The sequence below is a fragment of the Salvia splendens genome, chromosome 1 (assembly GCF_004379255.2).
Source record: "Salvia splendens isolate huo1 chromosome 1, SspV2, whole genome shotgun sequence".
Taxonomy (NCBI): Eukaryota; Viridiplantae; Streptophyta; class Magnoliopsida; order Lamiales; family Lamiaceae; genus Salvia; species Salvia splendens.
In genome coordinates, this window is record NC_056032.1 from 18990509 (window position 1) to 19012009 (window position 21501).

Below are 21501 nucleotides of genomic sequence, written 5' to 3' on the forward strand. Positions count from 1 at the left end.
CATTTTTCTAAAACGACCGCAAAAAAAAAAAAAAATGTCTCAAGTAACGTGGAACAGAGGGAGTATCTTATTTTTATTTAACTAATCCTTGTACTTAACTGATCATGAATAATAAATGCCTCAAACGGAACAAAGGAAATGACAGGAAGGAAGGACACCAGATACTATACATCTAAGAACTAAATGCCCATTCCCTTTTCTTTTCAAATTTCCTAACATTTTTACAAATTGATAATGGAAAAAAAAGAGTAAAAGAAAAGGACAGCAGTCAAAAGATATAAAGCTACTAACCTTCATTTGTCTAGTGATGTGCTACAATTCATCTGTGGTCCATACCATCACATGAAAGGGTCGCAAAATAAAGCAAAGGAGAGACCCCACTCCCATAAATCAGTTCTTGCATACTACACTCTATATTGTTCCAACTCACATTATCTGTTCATTGATCATTATACACAGCTAACTGGATTGCAAAATGAGCCATCTAAAGCAAACATGTACTAATTTTCAGAACTACTGTTTCAGGACTTCTGACCTACTTACCAAGCTAGGCTATTCATTCCCATTTCACAAACGACGACTGGTAGAAACACCTTCATTGTCGTTGGCAAGTCATCCTTGTTCCTAAGCGCAAATTCTTTAAAATGGCAAAGTGATGGAGTTGAATTAACTAGTGTACCTTGTCGTTTGGAGCATAGTTAGAAGGATGTCCTAATTAGAGGACTATTGTCTTCTGATGAGCTGGTGAGGATGCAAATTAATCCTCCGAAGCTGGTTTTGTTGACGAGCAGAAAAGAGTGCCGGGTAGGAAATGCTCCAAACTGTGTCACGTCAAAATCAGGTGAAAAGCAGATTAGCATACTTTGAACCTTACAATATTTGTATTGGGGAGACAAAATGATGTACCTTGCAGGGAGATAAGAGTCGTCATCATTTACATGTCGGTTTCTATTGCCATTCGAAACATTGTTATCCAAGGGAGATTCAGTTTCTTCCAGCAATGAATTCTCATAATCAGCTTTCGATGATTCTTGCCAGTCATCGAGTTCTGCAGAAATGAATATAACTGAGTTCAAAAGAAGAAAATACAAGATGAACACCTGCAAAATGTAATCCTAACCTTGCAAAACATTTGGATTAGCACGACCAGAAGAAACAATCATGTTTTCTACTGGCTGCGACTGTCTCGGGGAGGAAACCAAGAGACCAGCTGGAAAGCATGGCAGAAAGCGATTATTATGCTGCTGATATCCTACGTCCATCAGCTGTAAATTCCCCATCCTTCGACCTTGAAGTTCAATGACATTATGTAATTCAGCCTCGTTCTCCAACTGTCTCCTCAGCATCTCCTGTCTATTGAATAACATTCCGGGTCCTGCAGCCAGCTGCGCATGCTCACCAATCGGAACATCAAAGAGTTCTTTTGAATCCATTGTAGAAGGGCTTATGTTTGGTGAATACTCAGACCTCTCTAGATTTTGATATTGCTGTTGGAATTGTTTCCTACCAACAATCATTCAATGCACAGATGTCATTACCGGGATAAAATCAACAGGAGAGAAAGTAAAGCAAAATATTCATACTTGTCTGGAGCTTTTCCTTTTTCCATGTATGGCTTTACCAGCACTCGAGAATCACACACATAGTGAGGGTTCCCTTTCGCCAAGATGTGTTTTACAGTATCTGGGTACACAAATGTAACGAACCCGAACATCCGCTTTTGTTGATATGGAATTCTAACATCTTGCACGGGTCCAAACATACTATAAACCATGAAGAAAAAAAAAGCATAAAGTATCATACCATTTGCATTTATAAGATCACTGAAGCTACCATTACTGGGCATTTACCTAAAGTAGCCGGCAACATCCTCTTCTTTGAATGTACTGTCAGCCGGAAAGGTCAAGTAAATCTGCCGTGAGCTAGAAGCCATAGCAGCACTCATTCCCATTCCCACTCGTGAAAGCTCATTCCTAGGACCACACCTATTGAATTAGTGGAAGTTATTACCTTTATCTAACAAATGCATCGCATTCAAACAGGATATCACGCATAAATACCCTAATATGCACGACAGTAAGCATCCACACACAGATTTAGAGCATCAATTTCCAAAATTGGAGAGACACGATGTTGAAATATACACGGACACACATAATATGCAAGAATTACAAGCGGGAAAAATCAGATAAATTAACATACTATAACTTGCTCAAGAAACTACAAAGCATGAAGAAAGAAAATGTCCACAAAAAGCAAAGATTGCCAAAAATTTACCTCTGATTCGCATTCAAAGAGTTGCTGGATTTGTTGTAATTAGCAAACGGAGCCCTGACTCCAAACCTCTGCTGCTGAAAAGACCCCAATTCATCACCAGCGCCAACAAAATCACCATTCCTGCAAAACCCTTTCCCCAAATAGGTACACGGCCTACATCCAACACCACCCCCTTCCTCAACACGAGACAGAAATACATCATTCACCGAATAGCTCCGCCGATGAAACGGATGGTGAGAGTGAGGGAGAGGGTGAGGGGACCCACCGACGCCGCCCTCCTCACTCAATTGGAAAATGAGAGAATCACTCCGGCCACTAGGGCTCAACAACTCATCACTCAACTCATTCCCGCCAAAATTAGAATTGGGCGAAATTGGAGGTGGGGGAGAGAGGCTGCCGCCGAAGTAGCCGTAGCGGGGTGAATTCGGAAATGCGGTAGGCCGGATTCCGGAATTGAGCGGCAGAGTGTTCGAATTCGAAAGTGAATTGGGGAAAACGAGCCCTAAACTGGCCTTTGCTTGATTGACGCTGGATAGGAGAACGGCATCGGGAGCTAGGGCTAACCTAATCATCTCCTTCTCCCCTTGATCCTGCATCAGAATGTATCCTATGATTCTGGAGGAGTTTTCGGTGTCCAAGTTCTTGATTCTCGGCATCACTATTTTCATTGCTTCGCAGGCATCCATAGCGGCTGAGGTTTTTTGCTACAGAGCTTGTGTGAGTGACGTTTCAGAAAAGATTCCTGCTACAGAGCAACTTTGCAGGGGAGAGAAGAGTAGAGAAGGGATAGTTGGGATAGATTCCTCTTTCAGTCTCTCTATCCTATCCCTATTACTTGAATCGATTTTTATCGAATCCAAGTAAATACAGTATGAAAGAATTGCTCAAATATAAATTTTATATTTATATATTAACTTTTTGATAAATATACTAGGTTTATATTTATATATTAACTTTTTGATAAATATACTAGGACTATAAGTTAAATATGAGTTATAGAGTGGATAATTCATTTAGGGATGAAACTCTATGAATGAAAATATCTCCTTTGTCTGTCATATGGAGTTTCGGTTTATCATTTTAGTTTGACCGCTATTAGGAGTCCCGATTCACTTTTACTAAAAAGAGATGGTAGTACACATCACTTTCCACTAACTCATTTCACTTGCATTCTATTATAAAACTAACACAGTATATAAAAATGGGTCACACATTATACTATCTTTTCGCATCCATTTTTCTTTATACTCCATCCGTCCTCTAAAAATAGATAAACTTGTATATGGCACGGGTTTTAATGTGTAATTAGTAAAGTAAGGGAGAGATTGAAAAAAGTGAAAAAGATAAAGGGAAAATATTTTGGAAGTAGTGTTAGTGGATTGTTAGATCCACTTTTTTAGTGGTGTATAATTGGTTAAAAACTTTCTATAGGTAAACTTTGTCTAATTTGGGGAACAGCTCAAAATGAGAAAACTAATCTGCTTTTTGAGACATGAATGTGTATTTCTTAAAACCCGTGTTGAACTCACATGGAAATCCTAATGGCGGGCGGGAGAGTAGTAAATAAGATGTGTAATAATGAATATTTTGAAATGGCAAAATGTGGCCTTTAACGGTAGATAGAGAGGTATATTTACAACGGGGTGTGAATTGGTTAAGCATACAATTTAGACTTACTGTAATTAATTAACATTGATAGTATAACACAAATTATCAACCATAAACTCATTAATGATTGGCATTGTGAAAAGGTTACTATAAATGATAGCTAATTGAAAAAGAGATTCTAATTGAATGTCATATTTTGTGTGTGGGAAAAAAAAAGAAAAAAAAGGTGGGTGATTGGTGATTGGGGGTTATTCTGAACGTTTCTCTTAATGAAAAACCCTACACATCTTGAATTTAAAATTCAAGTTGGCATCTCGTGAAGGTGTAGTGAGGTTAGACATGCCCACCGGTTCCGGTTCCGGCGGTTAACCGCCGAACCGGAACCGGCGGTTCCGGTTCCGGAACCGGAACCGGCGCAATATTCCCGAACCGGAACCGTCGCAATTCGGTTCGCGGTCCGGTTCAGGTTCAAGATATTTCGAACCGGAACCGTCACCGAACCGGCGGTTTGGGACGGTTCGGAACCGGCAGTTAACCGTGGAACCGCCGGTTCCGGCGCTTAAATCGAGGCAGAGGGATGGGGGCCGGTGCTGATCTTCCAAACCGGTCGGAACCGCCGGTTTTTCGGCGGTTAACCGGCGGTTAACCGCCGGTTTAGTGGCTTTCGAGGCGGCGCGGAGCACGAGGCGACAATGGAGCAGCTTTTGCAGACGGTTCGTTGACCGAACCGGCGGTTTTATTTCGGAAACCGGCGGTTTTGGCCCGGAAACCGGCGGTTCCGGCGGTTTTTTGCCAAAACCGCCGGTTTTGTGAAATTTCAATTTTTTTTTTTTTTAAATTTCAAATTCGAATTCTTCCATTTTCCCCCTCATTTTTTTCTATAAATACCCCCCTCTATCCTCATTTACATTCACCCCACTCTTGTGTTAATAAGAGTTTCTCTCTTCAATCTCCCAATTCTCTCTCTTTGTCTCCAATTTCTCTTATATTACATTGTTGTATGTTGTTGTATTGTATACTTATGTATTGTAAATTGTAATGTATCGTTGTCCGTTACAACTCAAAATCAATAAAATTTATTTCATTTTCTCCTTATTCGTCTTATTTGTGCTTGAATTATGCATTGTCTTGTTCCGATTTGTTGTATAAAGCCAAATTTCAAATTTTTTAAAAAAAATAATAATAATAATTGAACCGGCGAAACCGCCGGTTCAAAAACCGGAACCGCCAAAACCGCCGGAAAACCGGCGGTTCCGAACCGGAACCGGAACCGCCCGGTTTTCAAACCGGAACCGGAACCGGAACCGCCCGGTTTTCAAACCGGAACCGGAACCGGAACCGCCCGGTTTTCAAACCGGAACCGGAACCGTGAAATAGCCTCACGGTCCGGTTCCGGTTCCGCTTCCGCCAAAACCGGAACCGGCGGTTCCGAACCGGAACCGCCGGTTTTCGAACCGTGGGCAAGTCTAAGTGAGGTATGAAATGGTTTTATTAGCCTTTGCATTTTTGTTTTAGTTAATTTTGTGTAATTTTATAAATATATAAAATTAAATATAATATATTAAATATATTAAATTTTGCAATGACAAATTATAATTACAAATGCATCAAAAATACATTAAATCTTAACTATAATTTGTTATATATGCGAAATTATAAAATATAAAAATATTAAACATAGTGAATGATAAAATATAAATAATTTTTTTAGTAAAATTAATTAGTTTTGGTAAAAAAATACTTTATCAGTATCAATAAATAGTCTATAATTAAACAGAGTAAGGGCCCAAAAGTGGTCGTAAACATATGACGATTTTACGATTTTAGTCCAGAACATTTTCTTTTGAATTATTTCGTCCATCACAATTGAAAATGGGCCGGATTTAGTCCTTTTTGGACTACATCATTTAAAATTGACGGTAAACGTCTGTTTAAGATATTTTGACTGAATTAGAAATTAGATTAGAATAATTAATTTTTTTTCTTATGTTTTAATGGAGGAATTAGATTAGGGTGGATTTAAGGTACACCGCCTTTCTTCTGTTGAGAGAGAGTAAAAATTAATTGTCCTTAAAAATCAAGAAAAAAATTAAATATTCTAATTTAAGCTCATAATCCAATCAAAATTCTTAATTCAGTCGTTGACCGTCAATTTTAAACGGCACCGTTAAAAAAGGACTAAATCCGACCCGTTTTCAATTGTGATGGACGAAAAAATTCAAAAGATAATTTTTTGGACCAAAATCATAAAATTGCTATATATTTAGGACCACTTTTGACCTTTACTCAATTAAATACTATTCTATTTTATACTTAAAAGAAAACATAAAGTTACACATGAATTATAAATTTGTGTGGATAAAATAATATGTTTAATATATAATAATATATAATGAGTACGATACCATCAAAAGTTCATGTGGTGGAGTGGTACAAGTGTCCCTCTTCTCGAGGGAAGGTCTTGAGTTTCAAACCTACCAAGTAACAAATTTTTAAAAATTTGACATGTAATGGTAAAAATCGGTTTCCGGTTCACGGTTGGTTCAAACGGTTCGCAGCGGTTCAAACCGATCAAGTCGACCAGTTCAGTCCGGTTTTTAAAACACTGTGTAATACCAAGCTTCTAGCTTCAGGGCCATGTGGCCTATTTTGGCTGAGTTGATATTCGAAAATATTTAACCACTAATAAAAAGGGATGTTAAGGATATAAAACTTTCGTCTATGACTAATTGGCATTTTTTTCCATCCGTCCAAAATTACTTAGCACATTTATTATTTTGAGTAATGAACTCCAAATTCTACTAACTTATCCCATTTACATTTTTTTATAAAAGAGTGAACTACATCAAATATCCCTAACGTTTCCGAAAGTTTCATTGCAGGCCCCTAACAAAAAAAATATCTCCACATAACCCTAACCTTCAAGGTAATCATAAATCGTGTTTTCTGTGACTATATTGCCCTTTAGGCCTTAAAGGGCATTACCGTCAATTCCGTCCATTGGCTGACATGAGCCTGGACTGCCCTGCTGTCACGGTCACTGTGGCTGATGTAGGGGATGGTTGGGTTCGCCGGCGATGTGACATATTGTGCAGCCATTACGTAGGACTCGTTTGAGATTAAAAAAAAGGCACGGGGCGGGTATTTGAAACATTTTCAAATTATTCACGAGTAAAATCCTTCGCCTCCACACCACTTAACCTCTCCCATACCCCTCTCAGTAACCTCTCATTCGCCTCTGACGGTTCTTGCATGAATGGCCCCAAAACGAAAGCGGACTGGGTCGTCTGGTGCTTCCTCCTCACGCAATGGGCCTCGGTGTAAAAAACATCCGGCACTACCACCACCGCCATCGCCATCATCATCATCATCGCCACCACGACCACACAGACGTCGACCGGAGGTAATCGATGTGGACGCAGAAACCTGGGATGTTCGAGATCCTGAATTGGATTTTTTCTATCCCGAAGAAGAATACAGTAAGTGAAATAAAATTGAAAAACCCAATTTTCAAATTCACACGTAGATTGGCTCGGTATGTGATATTCTCACTTGTAGATAGGCTCAGTTTGTGATTTAAGGCTCCGAAATTTGTAAATATTGTTAATTCAGAAATATGTCTTGGTTTGATTTAATTCCATTTCATAGTTTGTCTGATTTTGAATATACTTCACAGGGGACGCTCCTGGTAAGTTTTCCGTTGCGTTCCATCATGGTGGTGCGTTCTTCGAAACCAAAGAAGAGAAGAAGTATGTTGGGGGTGGACTGACTTACTTCGATGAGTGCGACGTTAACCACTTCGGGCTGATAGACTTGTCTAGTATGTTACTTAAGTTGAAGTATGACAGGAAGACAATATGCGAGTTTTATTACTGTCATCCTAAGTACAGTCCTGGATGCGGGGCCAAGGCCGTAGGAAGCCCGTTGACGCCCATTGTTGAGGATGAACACCTAGTTGAATTCCTCAAAGTTGCTGCGACGAGCACAAAGTTAGTTCACATATACGTGGTGGAGATTACCCGGGCAGACGCTATACTAAAAAAGATGAAAGATGAAGTGCAAGAGGTTCTCAAATTCTGGCCTGCGAAATCCGCATGAGTGATTATTGAAGAGATTGACGAACCTCAGCCAACTGCCCCAGTGCGTCCACCGAGAAGGAAGAGAATGCAGGAGCCTGTGGTTGTGCAAAATAAGCAGCCTTTGATGATTGGGTGGTATGAAAAAGATGTAGAGTTTGAGGAATTTCTTATAAATAGTCTAGAAACTGACCGTACTAGGAGGAAAAGGAACGCCGAGGTAGCCCGTCAAAATCTGCAGAAAGCCTTTGAAGTTGTAGCAGCCAAGGATGGAAAAGTATCAGATGATATACCAACATTCATCGAAATTATGCCACAACAAGTTGAACCAGTCCCAGAATTTATCGAAGTTATGCCACAAGTTCAAACAGTCCCCATACCAAATGAAGTTATGCCACAAGTCGAAATAGTCCCAGACATTATTGAAGCTATACCACAACCAATACCAGATGAAGGTGAAGCTGTGGCTGATGTCGAGGAAGTTGGAGGAGAAGACTTCCATGCACACGTGCATGAGGTAATTACTTGTGAAGCCAAATAAACTTGTATGGATATATTACCCACGTTTGTGAGTTGTGATTTACATGAATGATTTAGTACCCCATTTGTGATTTTGTTCTGTTTTGTTTGATGCAACTCCTATTCCCGAACCAAATGCAGGACAATTACCCCACGATGAGGAAAATTTCCCTACTGTGGAGTATGTGCCGGACGGATGCCATCTTCATAACGAGGGTTCTCCGAGTGATGATGATGATGAGGACGAGGTTGGCCATTTTATCTCTTTGGCGAACATGTGTCGGGATGAGCAACTATTTACATCCTATTACGACCCCTACATCAGCAACAACCAGATGAAGTTGGGGAACAACAACGGTCGGCGAAAATGGAGCCCGAAGGACAGGGGTCTGGACAGTCGACTAGTGATGGTAGTGGAGGGTCGAAGAAACGGCGCAAGTATTCTCGTGTTGTAGAACAAAGGAGCAAGACAGATGCAAACCCATTACACGATCAAGAAACAGTTGATGAGCTACAAGATCTGCAGGATCTAGAAGATTTGGAGGGGTTAGAAAAGAATGGTATAAAGTACACCCATTCAAACTGACCAGAGAGCTTCCAGTTTGGAAGCTTGGTGATATTTTTAAGGATCAAGATTTCTTCTATAAGGTCATTCGCCAGTACGCGATAATGACCAGACGACCTGTCCATGTAGCAAAAAATGATGGCAAGCGACTTCGTGCCATATGTAGAGGCAAGGCATGTGAATGGTATGTGTATGCAAGGAAGATAGAATCCCACAACAATACCGATTATATGGTAATAACTATGCAGAGAGATCATGCTCACACGTGTTCGCAAGTGTTGGATCAGAGATGGCTCACGTCAAAGTGGCTAGCTGAGCGATACTTGGAGAAAATCAAAGCGAATCCCCACATTCCATTGTCAGCGATACGACAGTGTGTGGATGAAGAGTTCGGGCTGAAAGTTGGTAGAATGAAGGCATACCACGCAAGAGACACTGCATTGGAAGGTATTTTTGGCAAGGCCGGACGCCAATACCGGAAATTGTTCGACTATAAATCTGAATTGGAATGAACACATCCTGGGTCGAGTGTGCATATACACTACGAAAACTTCAGGGATCCTGAAGTGGATGGTCCGCGATTCCTGAGGTTTTACTGTTGCCTAGGACCGTTGAAAACTGGGTGGATGCATTTTTGCCGTCCAATTATTTTCTTGGATTCATGTTTCTTGAGAGGTATGTACCGAGGACAACTTATGACTGCCATGGGAATTGATCCAAACAACGGTTGGTGGCCTATTGCGTGGGCAGTGACTGAGTCCGAGAGCTACGAACATTGGAAATGGTTCCTTACATACCTCTCGGAGGACCTTCGAATACAGGATAATGCCCCAAGATACGTCTTCATGTCTGATCAGCAAAGGGTACTACTAATGTGATTTCAGCAAATAGTGCATACTGTAAATGTGATTAATTGAATAAACGTACATTATCTGTGATTTAGCACTAAATATTAATGTGTTGCATGAATTATAGATGTTGTGATATGGCCTAAACATGTGCTCATGTGTTGCATGAATTTGGTAGGGTCTTGCAAAAGCCATAGTGGAGGATTTCCCACACAGCGAGCATCGCTTCTGTGTTCAGCACATCTACAACAATTTCAAGAAGAGGTTCATTGGGGAAAATTTTAAGGAATTACTGTGGGAGCTTGCATCGAGCACAACCACCAAACAATGCGGGGAGAGGATGGATGCATTACGGATTATATATCCGCAAGCGCATCAATACCTACTCGGTGTTGCTCCAAAAGAAAAGTGGGTGAAAGCATATTTCGCGTCACATGTTTGCTGTGATATAATCCTTAACAACATCTGCGAGACATTTAGTTCGAAGATATCAATTGCACGCGAGCTGGCCATTATCACAATGCTAGAGGATATCCGGACGAGTCAGATGGAGAGGATTCAGATCAGAGGCCAGTGGATCAAAGCATACGATCACGCACTACCGCCAGTTATCAAAGAGATCGTCGATAAGTTGTACGCGAGGGCGTCTTCCTGGAGATCCATATGGAACGGGCAGGATGCGTACCAAGTGTCTGGATCGGCAGGACAGTATGTAGTAAACATGCATGAATTTACTTGCTCGTGCAGATCATGGCAGCTGACTGGGATCCCGTGCACTCATGCCATTGCTACAATTAACAAGAATGGGAAGGATGTATCAGATTACTTCTCCCGCTATTATTTGCGGTCAACAATGTTGATTCTATACGAGAATGTCCTGTTCCCAATTAATGGGATTGATAACTGGCCCAAGAATACTGAGGTTGGATTTGTACTGGCACCCCCACGGACGAAGCGACAGCGTGGACGGCCAAAGAAAGTGAGGCGTGAAGAGCCCCAGGTTCGTCATCATGCGGATGGATTTGAGTCACCCCGACGAACATTTGTACTCAGATGTCGTCGGTGTGGACAAGAGGGTCTTAACAGGAGGACATGCACCAATGATCCCCGTGTTGATGCTCGAACCGAAGTTGGAGAGAGTTCACATCCAAGTGAGCCTCCCATGACGGATGGCGGTGTCAGGGCTGAGTCATCTACCATTGCTCCAAACCAAGAGGTACAATTATGTCGTTAGTTATATTAATGCCCTAACCGTTGCCATGTATGTTAATGGCTTGTTTGTTACAGACCAATCAACCTCGTCTGGGACTACCTCGCACACGTCAGTCTACGCGTCCAACCCAAGAGGTAGTTTCCATTATCAATTTTTTGCTTTTCGTTTCCTATCCATTGGTAGCCAATTTGGCCGTGTTGTTGTTGGTTGCAGAGCAATCCCACTGGTACAAGGGCCAACACACGTCGCGCTACGACTCAGCCGCAACGATGTGGCCATCGCGGGGATCAGGATTGAATGTTAGCGGAGATCAAGTGTGGGAACCTGAAATGTCTCAAAATGGTGTTAGTTTAAGTGTGGTTGTTTTGACAAACAGTATGGTTTAAGTGTTGGTTTAACTGTGGGATCAAGTATGGTTGTTTTTGACAAGCAATATTTTTGTTCTATTAATTAAGTGTATAGTTTTGTGTATGCTTTTGGTTTAGAACCTTCTTCTGTGTTCAGTAATTGATTGAGTACTGCATATAGTCTAACTATGTACCTAAAATGTTATTTCATAGGAAGTTTTGTCCATCGGGTGGTATTCAACAAAAGCTGGGTACTTAAGGTGGTATTTCTCAAAAAAGAGTAATTGATTGAGTAGTACATATAGTCTAACTATGTACCCAAAATGTTATTTCATAGGAAGTTTTGTCCATCGGGTGGTATTCAACAAAAGCTGGGTACTTACGGTGGTATTTCGCGAAAAAGCGGGGTACGTAAGTTGTTATTATAATTTAAATTTCAAGTGGGAACCTACTTCAATTGTGTACAATAATCTCTTATCAAAATTCCCCATATAAGTTCGGTGATGCACAAGTGGTACCATTACATTAGGAAAAAAATTACAACACATAAAAATAATATTAAGATCTTCATTTTTTGACACATTTTGGTGATTTTAACAACTTCTACACTAACACGTTGACACTCATCAGTCTTCATGCTCAAAGTTAACTTCAACTCTTCACATTCCTCACTATTCTTGCGCAATTTTTCTTCAAGATCACACACCTCATTATTCTTGCATCGGAGTTGTTCTTCAAACCTGTCTCGTTCGAGCTTGATTCTTTGAAAGTACGTGTCCTGGCTTGGCGATAGATCCGAATCAAACCAACGAAAGAATCTGCAATTGTCTTCCTTCTATATTGGACAACGATAGTAACGTCGCCCAGGATTAGCAGCCGACCTTGATATCATGAGCTCAGCCTCAAGATCATGCTGACAGTACACAGTCTGAGGAAGCGGCCAATCCCAATTGAAACTTGAGCCGAAAGATTGTGAACTAGAGGCAGACATTGCAGTAAGGACCTGATTTGAAAATGTTAACCAACAATGTTGTCACACTTCATTAACCAACAATGTTTGACAAACGAATGCCCAAAAATTGGAATGACACACCCTAAGACACAACCAACGTCAGCCGCATGAACTCGGAAAAAACACCATACCTTTTACCGGTCACAAGGCAATGCATTACCTAAATTGTGATGTGAAACTCAGCGATAGGGAAAAAATACCCCAATTGAAAAAAACCAAATCAGCCGCATGAACTCACTAAAAACACCCTACCTTTTACCGGTCGGTCACAACCCAATAAATTACCTAAATTGCGGTGTGAAACTCAACAATAGGAAAAAAAACCCCAATTGAACAAAACCGAAATCAGCCGCCAATTGAACAAAAACCCCCAAATGTGAACTAAAAACATCCTACATTTTAACCGGTCACAGAACAGTGGAATAACTCACCTAAAAATTGCGATGTCAAACTCAGCGATATGGATGCCTGAAGGAAAGAGTGCAAGAATGAGTGAATGAGTGCAGGAGTGAAAATGGGGAATTAAGAATCATACTATTTGTGCATTACAGATGTATAGGTCGAATGAGTGGGAATGAAATGATTGTGAACAGTGGTAGTACATAGGGTAGCTCTGCAACGCCAGATTAGGTCTGCGGTGCATGTCCTCCTATTATGTGGAAGTTTACTGAAAAGCCCCTGAAGGCATTTGGGCAAAATGGTCCGAAAATTGGCTACAAAAACACGATTTGTGATTACCTTGAAGGTTAGGGTTATGTGGAGATATATTTTTTGTTAGTGGCCTGCAACGAAACTTTCGGAAACGTTAGGGATATTTGATGTAGTTCACTCATTATAAAATTAGTACTCATATTTCATTAACTTTACCATTCATTTGTTATGCTTCTTAATATCAATTGAGTAACTCAAGTCATTTTGGCGTGGACATGTGTAGTAAAAAAAGTGAAGTGATAAAAAAATTAATAAATATCATTTCTTTATATTTCTTAAAATTCAATCTGAGTCAACTCATGTTTATTAATTGTGAACTGGTGTAGTAAAAAAGTGAAGTGATAAAGATATAAATTAATGTAAAAGAAGTACCTAAAAAATGCATGAATCAAGCTTTGAAAACAAATAAAAACACTAGGAAATAGGGGTGAGCAAAAAAATCGAATATCCGAACCGAACCAAACCGAAATTTTGAAATTCGGTTCGATTTTTTTGATTTTTCGGTTCGATTCGGTTTAGGAGAAAAAAAACAGAATAACCAAATTATATTTTAAATATAATATTATATATATTCTATTTATTTAATATATTATATTATATAATATATATATATATATATATATATATATATATATATATATATATATATATATATAGGTTTTTGATCAAAACAAGTATGGCCTTAAATCAAGAAATACAGACCCTTTTTTGTCCATAGGATTAGCCAATCTCATCTTAAGATTAGATTATCTAACGGATAGATTAATTTGTCAGATATTATTAATTTATTCACTAATATTCTTAAAAGGTTAATTATGTCAATCCATGATTACATTGGTTATAGACATTCCTATAATGTTGCATATTCATTTTTCCACTAACTAATCATCAGCGTTAGTTATGTTATTTAACAATCCATAATTTCATCTCCTTCCTATCTTCCATGAAAATTCTGACGATCTTCCATTCATTTTCCCTTATACTAAGTTTCCACATTTATAGATTTGCTAATATCCTTTAACAATTTGATTGGGGCGGTATAGACTTCTTTACAGCCAACCTTTGAGTTTGCATTACAAATTCTCGAAAACTAACTATTTCTGTTAACATTACGTTTTGCATCAATTTGTTACTTTTGTGTTTCTTGTTGCTCGATCCAATATATACTGTAAGTTAATACAATGTACTTCAGTTTTTCATCTCATTTATCATTTCGGCGGGCATTTTTTATTTAACCTAGAATTTAAGTATCCGAATTTTCGTTGATATTGTTTAATGTTTTGATATCTAGATCTGTTGGTTTATGTTATGGTATAGATTTTCGGAAATAGAATCTGAAACGCCATGTACTTCGCATGTAGATAATCAATCATGCTTCAATGACATTGTTGAGAATACAAGTTATGATTTTAACTTTGTGACTGTAATTTTAGTAATGTTACAACCATGACAATCTCGTCATTTTGTTTTAGTAATTTTACAATCATGAATTATTATTATTTTTGACATTATTACGTATGACCTCAATCCGCACTTAGTATGACATAACTTTATCATCAATTATTTTTATTCTTGATTCTGTATCAGTATCATTAATGATGTAAGTATGACTTAGTTGTGGTGCTAATATGACATGTTATTGTACGACCGTTTATATCCACTAAGTATGACCGATTTGTCCGCTATGTTTCGATTTGTGTATAGTATGACCCATTTTCGAAGAAGATAGTGGTATGAGTTGTATGCCGCAATTTTATCCTATTATGACCTATTATCATTATACATCCAGTAGATGGAATCTTGTCTTTAATTAATAATTTTTTTGGGTGTTTTCTGATTATGAATTATTACAGATTTAAATACACCAGAATGCCCAATAGAACTTAAACCATTTGTTGGTCGTAGCTTCCCCACATTGGACAACGCAATTGAATTTTACGAGAACTATGGGCGACGTGTTGGTTTTGATACAAGGAAGAACGGTTCAAAGAAGGTTGATGATATCACCATATAGTTTTACATGGTGTGTAACAGAGAAGGTGAACAGAAATTTAGCGATCAACAACCCAAACGACGACGTAAATCGAAAAAATGTGGATGTAATTCTGGTGTTGCATTCAAATTCAATTCTGATCGTGGTTACGTCATTCAACATTTGAACGAAGAACACGACCACCCAATGGTTGAGATACAACACCAGAAGATCATGAGATTAAATCGTTAACTTGAACCAGTTCACCAAAAATTTATTTCGGATTGTGCTGGTGCTAATATAGGTCCTTCTCTCACTTTTAAGTTGTTGACTGAATTGATGGGCAGATATGAGTCTGTTGGGTGTGCTGTGTTGGACATCTGTAACTACACACGGGACATTAGAAGATATGCTGAAGGATATGACGCCCAAATGATAATAGATGAGATGAAGAAGAAGAAGGAAAATTGTGACGCCTTCACGTACGAGTATGAAGTTGATTCTCGTAGTCGACTGATGCATTTATTCTGGTGTGATCCTATTGCTAAGATAAAGATTGGAAGGCCTCGAGAGGGGCGCGAATTCAGACCAAGTTATATTGAAAATAATTTAACCGATTTGATTAGTTAGCAAATATCGTTGGTACTTGATCGATTCAAACTCGCTCTCGCTCGTTTCCTACCAATGTAATTTGTAAACTCCCAATTTTGCACTACTTTAATAGTAAAGCGGCAAGTTCGGGGTCGGTCCCACAGAGAAGTTGGTGTGTCGAGAGTGTGTGTAGTGAACAGGGGGTTGGCTGCTGCCACGCTTTAACTTGGGAGTTTTTAACTACTGTTTTTACTCTAGGCAGAATTAAACTTGCTAACTTGATCAAGGCAAAGTTAACTACTGAGTCAAGTGAATTGCAGGTGAAAACGTAACAGTAAATGCGAGGATGAAAACGTAATAACTTTGATTAAACTAAACTGAGAGCAGTACAGCGTGAAATTGAAACTAATCTAACACTTCAGAAAATAAGAAAGCAAGTAAAACCGAGAAGAATCTCGGCGGGTAATTTAGGAATACGCCGTCAGATAACAAGTATTCTGCAGCGACTCATTGATTGCTACGTGCTTCCCTTCTAGAATGACAACGCTTTTCAGTAACAAATTCGTGACTCAGTCCCGTCCTTGCGTCTCATATGCCAGCACGTGTCCCCTTCTAGAACGTCGTCCTTGATAACAGAATGGTGCGCCTCATCCAGCTCATTTCCTCACGTGTTCTTCTTCTAGAAGCCAGTGGCCCCCGCCTAACTGCTTGATTACTCTTCCTTGATCAACTCCCCTCGATTTTTGTCCTTTTATCGCCTTTTGTACTTACTTGATCAGTTCGGCCTTGCTACCTTGGTCAAGCGGTATTTCTGCACCATTAACACTTGTTTTGCGTGATAAACCGATCAAATAGCACACATTTTACCCATAAACCGATGCATGAAATAGGCCTTATCAAACTGCTCACACTTAAAACATACTTGTCCTCAAGTATAAAGAAAAAGAAAAGAAAAGATAAGGCAAATTTCAGGCATGGTTTGCTCATTTCAACAAAGTAAAAAGAAGACGAAAAGAAAAACAAGACTCAAAACCAAAAACACATATTTACATGTATGCATTAGACCGAATAAATTTCCAACAATCATACCCGAGGTCGAGGTCAATCTATTTGCCAGTAGCTCTTGTTTCTCATTTTTCGTGTTTGCTTGATCAAGGTGTCAGTTTGTCAAGATTGCTCAATTTAAACCACTTTTGGATTCACTCAGTCGCTCATTTCTCACCAGAGATGTTAGGACTGTTCACTCAGTGTTGCAACAAATTTAATACCTTGAATCGAACTGCACAAGATAGTTCCTTAAGGTCTTTGTTTTGGGTCGTAACGGAGCTCAAGGGTAGTAACGTATTAAGGTAGGGTCCTAGGGGTTCTAAGTTTAAAATAAAAATTTTAAATTGTAAAAAGAAAATCACATGAGTCAAAAGGCCAAAGATTCGACTAAACTTGCTGGATCAGAGTGGGATGTTTATTTTCTTACTGGATATTTGGTCAGAGTTCGACCTTTAACCTTTTAAATTTTTGGCTTATTTCCTGACTTTTGATTTTCTAGGTCAGATTACAACTTTTTCCTGCCCTTTTTTCTCAAACCTTTTCTCGATTTTTTTAATATGATCAACCCGATTGTCTAACTCGATCAACCCAGCTACCCTTTATTTCGACCATTCTATTGCTATCCCCTTTTGTTTCCCTTGACAAACTTCATCTCTTTGACCCTCTTTCCTCATGTGATATGAAACTTTGAATTTGGTTTTAAGGCTTCAAGGGATGGTAAGAGTGTATGGGCTCAAAAGTGGTTAACTAAGGGGTGCCTTGATTAATGAGGCGGGTTTGCGGAACGAAGGAAGAAAAACGGTTTAAAAGGCTAAGTCCTAGTGCCTTTAGTCCTTACTACTTGTGCAATTTTCATCTCAATATTAAAAGTCAGCCTCTCGTAAAATTTTCTTTTGTAAAAATAGTAGAAAGTGTTCTACTCTTGGATTATAACTCACATATAGAGAGGCTTTCACAATTGGTTGAAAAATTGAGCGTTTCCATCATACTTGCGTCGTTCAAACTGATCAAGTTGTTGCAATCAAGTTTTTACATGTGAGCGTACTGAATCCTTTTTCTAACTCTTCCAAAAAATAATCAAGTCTTCCATTCATCCGATTTCATGCATATTGCCTATTTATTACTAACTGGAATTTGATTTTTTTTGAAGATTTTGAGCATGTATGATTCTACTATAACTAACCCGTCCCCCTCCCCATTGCATATGAACTCGTCCTCGAGGGACTGGATGCAGTGGAAACAAGGGTTAGGCACAGGCAACGACACAACAACGAACAAGGGAAACTTCTCACACTTAGTCCAGATACTGGGCTAAGTGTGAGATAGTGCCAACAATCAAAACATGCTATCAAAAATAGAATAACACAAAGGAAACAAACTGACAAAAATGGCATGCATACTTCTCACACTTAGACCTAACATAGGTCTAAGTGATGCGGAATAGAATAACAGTTGCACATACCAAAAACAAATTAAAACTAAATTTTTTTTAAAATTAACGTGAGCTGAGATGGGGGGGGGTTGTACTCAATGCTTTCCGGGAGGATTACTGGGAGAGGCTGAGGTATGCTTGGAGGATGACAGGCACCAAGACGGAGAGCTTGTAGAGGGAGGTGGTGGTCGTCTGGCAGGGGTCTGGTCTTGGGTGGTTCCCAACAACCTGGCCAGCAGGACCGGTTGAGCATTTGAATTATCCACCAGCTGCATCAATGTCTGCTCCACTCGGAGCTTCCATGCACTGTCAGTGCTTGCAACCTCCTCCTCCTCCATCCTTGGAGTGGGTGCCTGGTGTGTATCCTCCTCTTCTCCATCGGCAACGGTTGTTGAGGTCTCCTCTAGCCTTCTTCTCCTCTGGGGCTGGCTTCTTTGCTGCTCCCGCTGACGTGCTGCGTAAAACTAGAAATTCCCTCCCTTCGTCTTCTCTAAAACCTGAACTCTAACAAAGAAGTCAAGGTCAAACATTTCAGGACTAGGGCAAAAGACTGGGCGTCCGACTTTTTTCACGATCCAGTTCCTCCTCAGGTAAGCCCCGAGGAGGTGGCAGATGTTCAAATGGCGGGCAGCATGGGTAGCCATTTGGTTCATGGAATACGCTAGCCAAAACCCAAGGTGGACTTTCCTCTGTTCTCTCATGCTCCACATAAAATAGAGCTCAGCCAGAGTGAGGATCGCCGGTGTGTTGGCTTGTCCGAGGAGATTGGAGGCCAGGTAAACCTGGGCTAGGCGGAGGGCAGGATTAGCAATAAGATGTCCTCTGGATTCAGAAATTCTGAATGTAGAGGCACGTCCTCCGCAAATTGCCTTCCAGACGGCCTGCTGATCGAATTCGGTTTTCCTCTGATGGAGACCGATATTCTGCCCAACCCAGACCCCGTCAGCCACCTGTTGTTTCGTGTAGAGGCCCATCTGGATGGAGAAGTCGTTTAGGCTCATCAGTTGTTCCTGGCCAAAGACCCTGAAGGAAACACTCTTGTCGTTCAGGTCTGCACTTCCGGTGAAGTGGAAGGATGTGAAAAACTCCTTGGCCAGGTCCTCCGGCATAGGGGTCTCATCGACCTCTAGCAACCATTCAAAACCGATGCCGGCAATGTAGGCAGAAAACCTCTCCGTCATCTCTATCTTCTCCAAGGAAGGCTGGAGCAGCATCTTCCCTGCCTTTAACTTCTTCTAGGAGGTCACCCTTTGATGCACCTCCTTCTTCATTTTAGGATCATCGAATTCCAACATCTGTTGGCGAAGAGCTGGGGTCAACACCACATGCTGAGGAGAGTAGGCGGTGGAGGGAGAGGTCACAGGCCTTCCTTTTTATCTTCTGGACGTTCGGGTCCAAGGCAACTCCTGTCCCGTCGAATCACTGCTCTCATCTCCGGGCCGTAGGGAAACGGGTGCGGAAGCATCTGCAATGGCGCCCTCTATGTTAGCGGGGCGGCTTCTCTTGGGAGCAGGGAGAACACTTTCCTTCTCCTTCCTCTTTCTCTTCCTCTCCAGGCTGCCCTCGGTAGCCTCTCTCTCCTCTCCAGCCTCCTGGATCTGAGGTTCTTCTGGTTCTTCTTCATCCACCAGCCTCCGTACTGTGCGTTGCCTCTGCACCACCGTTCCCTCCTCACCCTGTGTTTTCAGGTTTTCAGCTACCTCCAGGAGCCGGTCCGTTGTCATACGCCGCGTCTGACGGCGTAGCGGCTCCTCCTTCTCCTTTTCTGTTCCCTCATATTCGAACAATGGGCGGAACTCCTCCACCTCTCCATCGTTAATGTCACCGCCCCAGTCAAATGCGGCTCATGGACTGAAGCGGAGCCGCCACTGCTTGTTGGCGACGAAATACCAAACGGCTGCCCATAGTCCTTCCCCAATCCTTCCCTGTCAGAGGTAGATTCGCTGTGTTACATTGGCTGGACGGGGGACTCAGGTGAGGGTGATATAGGAGAGCTAGGAAGAGGGGACATGGGTAAAGTCTGGATGGGGGATGTGGTTTTGGGAAGAGATGGCGGCGAAGGTTGGATAGTAGATGGTGGAGTTGATGTAGGAGGGCTAGGTGGGGTCTTTGGTTTAGAGGATGAAGCCGGGTTTTTAGACCGGGAAATCCCAAGTCTAGCTTTGAGTTCGGCGTATGCTGCTGCATCGCCCAATTCGCGGGGTATACTTCGAAGGATTTTGTCAAGGTGCCATAGAGTCTCCTTATTTACCTCGGGCCGTGGAGTGGCGGTGGTTGGCGTAGAAGGGTTAGGATTTCCTTGATGAAGGGATGAAGTTTCTTGGTCGCCTCCGTCGGCGCCGGCACTAGAGGATGATGAAGGAGTAGGAATTTGCTCTATCAACATATTTGCTAGTAGTGGTGATGAGTGCTGGTGGAGAAAATGTTCTAGGCGAGAGTTCGAAATTTGGAGCGGTGTGGGGAGAGTAAAAGGAATGCACTGTAGTCGCTTTTAGTTGAAAGTGAAACACGACTCTGAGATCTGCCTATTATATTGGTATCACGACTGTTGAGATCTCTGATGGTTGAGATCTCTGCGACTGTTCATGTACGGGCGCGCCTTTTCAGAGTGTCAACTGTCTTAGCTTCTCTAATACGCTTTCTCCTTCTCCCTGGGACGTTCATGCATTGCGACAGTTGGCGCAGCCTGACACCTCTCCAATGACTGCATATGTCCTATTACCACCTGTTCGTGATCAATTAAATCACTGTGGCCATTGGTTAGCCTTCGTTGCACTGATCAAGTGGTAAGTTAAATCTAGATGCAAACTCTATAATTCCACTTGATCAGTTTCTTGTCTCTATTCCCGACTTTTAATTTTCTAAGACATAAAAAAACTACCTCTTCAAGAAATATTTACACTAACTATAAGGATATGACCGGGTTCCCCTAGGATGTCACTTGGTTAGTTTAATAGTTTTAGAATTTGTTGCTTGATCAAGCAGACTACACAGGATTACCCGATCACTCCCTCTACCTGGTCACTGGTTATGATTGGGCAGGGCTAGTGGAACTTCTTCCACCAGGCCTGCTTCAGTCTTGTCTCTGTAGGGTTCAACCCGATGACTCTTTCCTATGAAGGAGAGAAAATTGGGGGAGTCTCCTTTGTGCATCTTTGCCTCCAGTGTGCATGTCGTCATGGTAGCATTAGGGTTCGCCCATTCTGATTTCCGCTTCCTGGATATCAGTTTGATTTGACACTGGGATGGTAGCTCCTCCTGTTCACCGATGGGCTCTTTCTCC

General features: G+C 40.9%; 2 protein-coding genes across 3 annotated transcripts; one reads left to right on the forward strand and one right to left on the reverse strand.

Annotated features, from left to right (window-relative positions):
- Positions 1-271: 271 nt before the first annotated feature.
- On the reverse strand, positions 272-3126 carry LOC121796964 (zinc finger CCCH domain-containing protein 55-like). Of its 2 annotated transcripts, none has more exons than XM_042195722.1 (6): positions 2278-3126; positions 1851-1973; positions 1584-1763; positions 1121-1503; positions 907-1048; positions 272-821 (listed from the first exon to the last, which is right to left on the reverse strand). In XM_042195722.1, exons 1-6 carry the CDS (start codon positions 2961-2963, stop codon positions 758-760), a joined length of 1578 nt encoding a protein of 525 aa, XP_042051656.1. In that variant the 5' UTR covers positions 2964-3126; the 3' UTR covers positions 272-757. The 2 variants fall into 2 exon arrangements, with proteins under 2 accessions (XP_042051656.1, XP_042051652.1); XM_042195718.1 differs by having other exon boundaries at positions 1851-1985; positions 2278-3125.
- Positions 3127-9749: 6623 nt separating this feature from the next.
- Positions 9750-11127, forward strand: LOC121742786. Its single transcript, XM_042136001.1, has 2 exons — positions 9750-9908; positions 10072-11127. The coding sequence occupies exons 1-2, from the start codon at positions 9750-9752 to the stop codon at positions 11125-11127; spliced, it is 1215 nt and encodes a 404-aa protein (XP_041991935.1).
- Positions 11128-21501: the final 10374 nt, after the last annotated feature.

What these genes read in the sequence shown, in the direction of transcription:
- LOC121742786 (XM_042136001.1), top strand. Translation starts at nt 9,750, where the DNA reads ATGGGAATTGATCCAAACAACGGTTGGTGGCCTATTGCGTGGGCAGTG. An exon ending in TCATGTCTGATCAGCAAAGG is followed by an intron (nt 9,909 to 10,071) that starts GTACTACTAATG and finishes TGAATTTGGTAG; the next exon opens with GGTCTTGCAAAAGCCATAGT.
- LOC121796964 (XM_042195718.1), bottom strand. Translation starts at nt 2,963, where the DNA reads ATGGATGCCTGCGAAGCAATGAAAATAGTGATGCCGAGAATCAAGAAC. An exon ending in TAATCCAAATGTTTTGCAAG is followed by an intron (nt 1,049 to 1,120) that starts GTTAGGATTACA and finishes TCATTTCTGCAG; the next exon opens with AACTCGATGACTGGCAAGAA. An exon ending in GACTCTTATCTCCCTGCAAG is followed by an intron (nt 822 to 906) that starts GTACATCATTTT and finishes GACGTGACACAG; the next exon opens with TTTGGAGCATTTCCTACCCG.